Below are 7,807 nucleotides of genomic sequence, written 5' to 3' on the forward strand. Positions count from 1 at the left end.
ACACTTTCTTAAAATCTGCAGCACTTGCTTCAGCTTTGGAAATTGAGATGGGGATTTTTTGTGCTGCACTCCCATGAGCTTGTGCTTTGTCATTCCTAATTGCTTTCTCTGGCAACCCAGATGGCAATGTAGCTGGGAGTTGAATTTCTAGACCTTTTTTTGTGTAACTTGTTTTCATAACTAGTCCTGTATGTGTCCTCTCTTGGTTGCCAATTACATGGAGCTGGAATATCATTTATTTATTTATTCTTTTACCCTCTCTCTCAAAGTTGAAGACAATGGGCAGTTTCTCAGCCTACCTACACGGTGGACTTTAGGTAACATCTCAGTAACAACTGAGTTTGATCTATAAATGTGCTTGGCTAAATGTCTGATCTGCAATATTTGTAATAGTTTAAAAGTCAATAAATACATTTTTAACAGTTGCTCTGTGAAAATGAAATGTGTGCACAACCTGCTGTTCTGTCTTGGTCTTAGGACAAATTTGCTCCAGCCAAACCGTTGAAAACGGTTTTATTTTTATTTTCTCCAAACAATGTTTTCTCCCTCCCTCAGGCAATAAATAAAAAGTTAATTTCTAGAAAAAACAAAAACAAACAAAACCAAAACCATACATATGTACATCAGCCACATAGGCATCTTGTGTGTTGGACTGGACTGGAGGGAAGGACAGAGGTAGGGTGGGAAATAAGGCTCCAGGTGGGTTGAAGATGAGGCATTTTCAAGGCTTGGACCAAAAGCTGCAGAAATGTTGCACAGGTGAACAAGACTGAGCACAGGAAAAGGGCTGGTCATGAGGTGGGAGAAGCTTGAAAATGCTGGATGAATGACACCTCTGGGCCAGCCTGTCCTCTACTCTACAGCTTCTCTCTTCCATTATAGCCCACCCATGTCCCATCCTGCTTCTTTTGGAAGAAGAGCAGCAGTGGGACTAGTGAAGAGGAAACTGAACAGAGTAATCAAAAGCACCCCAGACTGCTTCCCCACCCCTTCTTTCTCATCTTAAAGCCACAGGAGATTGGACCTAAGTTTTATAGAAACCAGTAATCCAGAGGCAAGAAAAGAGGCATTTCAGACTACATCTCTCCCTTCAAACCACTTCCCAACCGCAGAGATTGCTGTCCCCCACTGGAATAGGCTCAGCAGGTGACTTGGCAGGTGCCTGCCAGCTCCTGCCTCATCTCCCCAGCCACTGGCAGGGCTGAGGTTGAGTGCAGGCAGCCCCGTGCCACCACTCCTGCCTGCCCCAAGGCCCCGCCTGAAGCTCTGCAGCTCTGCTTGTCTGAAGTGTACCTGGCTCAGGTAAGCAGCATCCACCACACACACACAGGTCTCTCTGCAAGGGGGAAGGCTACTGCACAACGAAATCAGGGTATGCTCCCTTGTTAGCCTAGATGAGCTGGGGGCAGGAACATGGTGAGAAGCGGAAGTGTAAAAAAACAAGACAGTAAAATAGGGATGGAAACACATGAAGACCAGGCACTTGAGGAAACCCAGTATACTAATTTTTTCCTCCCCCAAAGAGCCTGGACAATGTCAAGGTTTGTGGCTTTTACAACTTCGTGCTTTCAAAACATAACAATAAAAAGCAAACAAACCAAGATGAGATAAGAAATTTCTCTACAAAAAAGATGTCGAGTCCAGGGTGAATGGCAGTGTCTGTCACTATTGCTTAACATCACAGGGCTCCACGCCCCCTGCACACCTGGCACTACCTGCCTGGCTGGCCTTGGCACTGAGCTAACAGCTGGGCGACGTGGTGATGGGGCTGTGCAGGTAGGGGAGGCTGCTGGGGGTGGCATGGACACCGACAGACACTGGGAAGCTGAAGACAAACTGCGAGGTGGGGGTGGAGGTGGCCTTGCCCCGCTCCCGCAGTGTCCCCGAGGGGCTGACGGCCTCCACTGCATATGAAGTGGCCAACACCTGCGACTCAAACTGCAGCAGCTGCCCCATGAAGCTGAAGTTGGGGGAGATGATGCTCCGGCGCTGCTTGACAAACTCAAAGGCCTCCTCTAGCTTGACACGCTGCTTCATCATCAGGTACGCCAAGCAGATGGTAGCCGAGCGGGAGATGCCAGCCTGGCAGTGCACCAGGACCCGGCCACAGCACTCCTTCACTGAGTCTGGAGGACAACAGGGGTGAGACATGAGACCCACACCCTGCCACCATGGCCCAACCCCTCACCAAACCTGCAGGTGGTGGCTGACCTCCCTCCCCCCAGTGCCACCAGTGGACACTTCTCTGCACGGGCACTCACCAATATACTCAATTGCCTCCATGAACCAGGAGCTGATGTCAGCTTTGTGGTTATCCTCCACAGGGATACACTTGTACTGATAGTGCCCCTCAAAGTGGTTGGGGCAGTCTGAGGAGACATTCAGCAGAGCTGTGATGCCCATTGCATCAAGCATGTCCTGCCGGGCTGCGTGGTAGGCGCTGCCAAGGTAGAGGAAGGGAAGGATTTCCACAGGCCCACCCTGTTACAGAGAAAAACAACAGATACGGGGGTTGACCAGGGGACAGTGGCAGGCAGGACACACATCCAAATGGCTTGGAAACATCAAGCTGTGCAGCAACCTGGCACCTGATCCAGGGCCCTCAGGGGAGGGAGCAGAGGCTGCCTTCCTGAGGTGCTAAACCTATTTCAGCCTTTCCTGCCCCTCTCTGTCCTGTTCAGAAACAGGCAGGTGTGGATTAACAGGATTTGGGCTTGTCCACTCTTTGGGGCACACAAATACCCTAGAATTAGGAGGACCACCATACTTTCCCATGACAGGAAAGGAACCAGGGCTCTGGCTCCGCAAGCCCCAGCTGAGGGAGAGCAGAGACTCCCATTGGAGCAGGTTGCAATGCTGGAAGGGCAGTCAAAATAGCTAAGCACTGGGCTTTTAGACATACCTGGTCATGAAAGGGAGTCGCACAGGAACTGCAGCTCAAATCCAGGGGCTCAGCACTGCTGGGGGGTGACACATTGCTCAGGGACTTGGTTTTTGCACAGAATTCAGGGTACTCTGAGGAGAAGCGCTCATAGCCCCCTGCAAGAAGAGATGCACAAAGTGTTACCCCAGACTGTGTTCACAGGACTGCAGAACAGCACAGCTGGAGATGCCCTTGGCCACTAGTTGATGCTACAGCGAAGGAGAGTGGCCTCCTGCCCCAAAAGGAGCAGCCAGGCTCTCGGCAGCAAGGGGGGAATCCCTGAGGCCCCACCATTCCCTTGGAGCAAGAGCACCAAGAGCAATGATCTTGGCCACCCGAAGTCTCTGGTACAGGGTTTGGTCCCCTGCATACCGCCAGCCAAAACCGCAGACTGAGGCCAAGGTTGCTCTCTGAGACAATGAAGAGACGATTTATTTCCAGCATAGTCAGACTTAAATGGGAAAAGCTGCTCTGAAGCCAAAGACTGTTCAGTTCTCATCTTCCCTTGACACATCATATTCTCACAAAAGACAGGCAGGTCTCCCGTTCCCATCTTGACCCTCCAACTCAGAGCTCCCAAAAAAACAGACCAGGAAAGCCCTGGCTCTAGCCAGGTATAGCCAAGCTGACCCCACAGCCAAGCGGCTCTCAGAGAGAGGTGTCGGCTGCCTCCCATGGACACAGGTGTAAGCTGACATGCAAGGACACATGGAGAAGCTTGCTCCTCTGACCTGCTGCCAGGGGCATAAGTACATGGGACGTGTCTTGATTTGGAAAGACAGGTATCTGTCAGGGAAAACTGGAGTTTCCCTTGGAATGGAGAATGTAAAACCCCCTCCCTCCAAATTATTACAATTTTGCAATTAGGAGCTCTCAGGCAAAAATATGGGAATAGGAATAACAGTTCTTTACATGGAATATTAAAAATACAAATGCAGTAGTACAAAAAAACAAACAAGCAAACAAACAAAAGTCCTAGAAAACCCTGACAGAGTCAGAGATACGACCTGACACCTTGTTGTCAGGGTGTTGGAAGCAGTCTAAATAAGTCTTCCTGGAGTAACAGATGTTGTTCTGTGGAGTAGAGATGATCCTGTAGAAAAAAAAGGGTCCAGTGCTGGCAAGATGGGTCCGGTCTTCCTCCAAGATTCCAGTGGAAAACAGGTTGCTTGGTGTTTCTACATCTCAGTTTTTGTTTTGGTAGAAACAGTTGGCTTCCCCATCACTGGGTGGAGCATCTCACAATGGGATGATGTAATGTGTCATGTCACTGGTGAGCCTTAATGGCCCATTAACAGAAGATATCCCCCCCAGAGGGTGGACAGTTGTGAAAGAGATAAGAAACACTGCACCACCTGGTTTTAACAGCTGGCCTATTACCAGAAGGGATCTGCTCCCCCCCCTCCCCCCTGGAGTTACAAGAGATAAAGAGGAAAAAAAAAATCTCCCCAACTGGTTTCTACAGATGAAATAGAATACACTTTTTTTTTTGGTTACATAACCCAAGACAGGATGTCAGGACTTCATCATGACAGGCGAAACAAGAGCAAACTCCACTGAGTTCCCAGGACAGGAAAACTGCAGTGTTGATTTGCCAATAAACTTTTCTGTTGATTTCCTTCTCTCATTGAAATCAAATCAACAACTCTGACATCCTTGTAGGGTCTGGCTATGAGCCTCAAAATATGAGAAAATCTAGTATTTTACTATCACCACAGGACTCCAGCTAGATCAAGCCCTCCCTCCCAGGATGGTTCTTGAAGACTCAAACCAACTCCAGGACCTATGCCTGCAGATTTTGGCTTACCATGGCATACAGCAGGACACATCTTTCTTATCCAGCCTTAGCTCTGACACTGCCCTGAAGAAGGCTGGATATTCAAAACAATAGATGTGAGCATCTCAAGCAGCCCAAGAATCCCTAGGCAGCTAGAACCCAATACTGCCAGCATCCCAGTGTCTTTTGTGGTTTCCTCCCCCTAAAAAAGGAAGGGCTCTAGTACCTTAAATCAGAAGCATGCAGATGCATCACTGCATTTGCATTGTCCCTCCCATGCAGCCAGGACAGCTTGCAGAGGCTTCATTTCCCTGGCCTGACATCCCTTTACAGTCCAACTGCTTCTATTTGAAAGAGCATCCGAAAACAAGAGCCCTTGTTAAACAACTTCCAGGGATCCTAAAATCCCTGGATCTACATCACACTCCAGCAGTCATAGCACCATGAGAGGCAAAAGCTGCCCAGGGTGATGGGCAGAAACATCTTGGAAAGAATGGTTCTTGGAAAGAAAAAGAGACCTTTTCAAATGTTTTTCTTCAATCAATCTCATCAGATTCATTGATCTAGCAGCTCCTGGCTGTGCACGCCAGTCCTGCCTGGTGCAGGAGCCAGGCAGAGCAGGTGCCCATGGCCAAGCAACACCCACCCAGGCTGTTTCACAGGGAACCTGGCAGCAGCCTGACTTGCACAAAATACAACTGGATCTTCATCATGACGTGCACCCAACAAATGTGCATTTGGGCATGCACAGCTCTGTGTTAGTGTAGCTCTCATGGAATCAGCAGGATCATTTTAGTAGCTCTGTAGTACACAAGAAGAAGACTGTAGTGCAGGGACTGAGTCTCTCAGAGCCCATTCCTTAAAAGAGCTCCCATTCCAACCAACCTCCCAAGAGAACCACAGAGGCACCAGAAGCTGTCAGCTGACAAAGGCCACCCTTGAAGCAGAGCAGCATTTCCTGCCACATGCGTGGCTCCAGCACCACACTGGCTCATAGTGAAGGAGCCTGCTCCTGAGTGAGCCCTTGCTGTGCAGGCACTCCCGCAGCAGCACATCATATCACATCCTTGGAGCAGCTCCTGCTGCTTTTACTGTATCTAGTACAACTGAAGTGCTAGTTCCTCCATCTATCAAGCCTCTTAATGGATTTGCTACTCTATATACACATCCTCACCCCTGCTGTAAGTAAGCCAAGGAATAAATTGACTCTCAGGCTGTAAACAAAAAAAGAAAAAGCCCCACAGAGCTCATCCAGGAACCCCAGCTGAGCATCCCCTGCCCGTAAATCATCTCACAGCAATTCTTAGGACCAGCAGCTCCAAATGTGCACAGCTTCTCATTTAATACGCGGCAGAGGGGGGAAGCCCTGATCCCTGCTGTAGTCACAAAAGGAGCACAGAGGTACCCCTGCGTTTTCTGCCCGCTGCAAGGGGACTTCGCCGTGACAGCAGGAATTTGACCCAGCACAAATACCTTCTCTGCGCTGTGGGGCTGGGGATGAACTCAAACAAAGCGGGGGGGGGGATTTCCCCCACACACACTCATTTCCCTCAGGTCCCAGGCAGGGCCACGGGCCCCGCTCGATGGCCCTGAGCCGGTTCAGACCGCCCGGGCTCCCACGCGGGGGGCTGACGGCCGCGCTGCAACCGTCCCGGGACTCCAGCTCCGGGGTAGCGCAGCCCCGGTGCCTGCGGCCCCCCAGCCCTACCGCCGGCTCCCAACTTCTGGCAGGACAGCTGGAGGCGGGAGAAGGCAGCGCCCAGCACGAGGCGCGGCGAGGCCGGACCCCCATTCCCGGGCGGGGGCAGCTGTCCGCGGTCAGTTTCCCCCCGCCATTCCCGGTGTCCGCGCCGACCACTCCCCGCCGGCCGTACCTGCCAGGAGGCGGATGTCGGCGCGCGCCGTGTCGTGGCGGAGCGCGCGCACCACGAGCGCCACGGTGCTGTCCTCGCGCAGGGCCTCCGCGCGCGAGCTGCGCTCGTCGTACACCACGACGGCGGCGTAGAGCCCGGCCCGCAGCCGCGCCCGCACCTCGCCCTCGGCCGGGAGGATCTGCTCCAGGCTCACGGCGCCCTTGGCCCGCCGCCGCACGATCGTGTTGCAGCGCACGTTGAGCGCCCCGCGGATGTGCCCGGCACTGTGTGCCAGGAAGGGGCGGCAGTCCAGCACCAGGCACCGCGCGGCGCCGCCGGCCCCGGCCTCGTCGTGGCCCACGAGCCGCCGCAGCGCGCTGCCCTCCATCTCGCGCAGCCCCTCGGTAGCCACCATGGCGGGGAAAGCGCCCGCCGCCCGCGTCGCTCGTGCAGCCCCGCGTGCACTGCGCGCAGCCTTTACTACCCGGCGGCGGCCAGCACGCGCCCCCGCCCCGCCCATTCACGGCGCGCGGGGGCCACATGAATGGAGGGGAGGCGGTACGCGGGTGCGGCGACGTCACTGCCTCCATTCACAAATAAAGAAAATCCGTCCGCGCCGCCGGCCGGCCGCGGGTTGTGAATGGGGGAGAGCGGCGGGCCGCGCCTAAGTCACCGCGGGGCAGCGCGGTGTCACCCCCGCGTCTGCGAGGCACACGCGCGTGCACATGCTGCGGGGCACGCGCCTGTTTATACACAGACACACACTCAGGCAGACACACACACATATACAGGCACACAGACACACACAGGCACACGCACACAGGCCAGGCACACGCTGCGCACATTCCTCTTCCTTTGTCCCCTGGCTACTGTTTTGTTTGGACTGCTTGCTGCGGCGGGGGGCAGTAATGTGAAATACAAAGTTGTGTTTCGTGTCAGGGAAATGAAGAAAATCTGTGTAATTGTAGTTATGGAACACGGCCATGGGACAGTTATAAAGATGAGTTCTAATAAACAACCGAGGAAAGCATGGAAGGAAGCTTTTGAATAAATCTTTTGCTTGTAATTACCTATTAGAAGTCTCAAGCTATTCTGTAATAAGTGTCTTATAACTTTAGAAACTTGCTTTGTATTAAAAAAAATTTAACTGTAGTTTTAGAATGTAAAAAGGCTTTTAGACAAAAGAAGGAAATAAGAAGGGGGCCCAGCCCTTTCACAGAAGGTGAGAAAACATCCTGGACACGAAAGAAAGTT

The 7,807-nt window shown here is 52.5% G+C and overlaps 1 protein-coding gene across 1 annotated transcript; it reads right to left on the bottom strand.

Annotated features, from left to right (window-relative positions):
- Nucleotides 1-501: 501 nt before the first annotated feature.
- On the bottom strand, nucleotides 502-7,346 carry LOC134563403 (dual specificity protein phosphatase 4-like). Its single transcript, XM_063421314.1, has 4 exons — nucleotides 6,575-7,346; nucleotides 2,903-3,039; nucleotides 2,262-2,481; nucleotides 502-2,126 (listed from the first exon to the last, which is right to left on the bottom strand). Exons 1-4 carry the CDS (start codon nucleotides 7,071-7,073, stop codon nucleotides 1,741-1,743), a joined length of 1,242 nt encoding a protein of 413 aa, XP_063277384.1. The 5' UTR covers nucleotides 7,074-7,346; the 3' UTR covers nucleotides 502-1,740.
- Nucleotides 7,347-7,807: the final 461 nt, after the last annotated feature.

This window comes from Prinia subflava, chromosome W (genome assembly GCF_021018805.1).
Source record: "Prinia subflava isolate CZ2003 ecotype Zambia chromosome W, Cam_Psub_1.2, whole genome shotgun sequence".
In the NCBI taxonomy this organism is placed as follows: domain Eukaryota; kingdom Metazoa; phylum Chordata; class Aves; order Passeriformes; family Cisticolidae; genus Prinia; species Prinia subflava.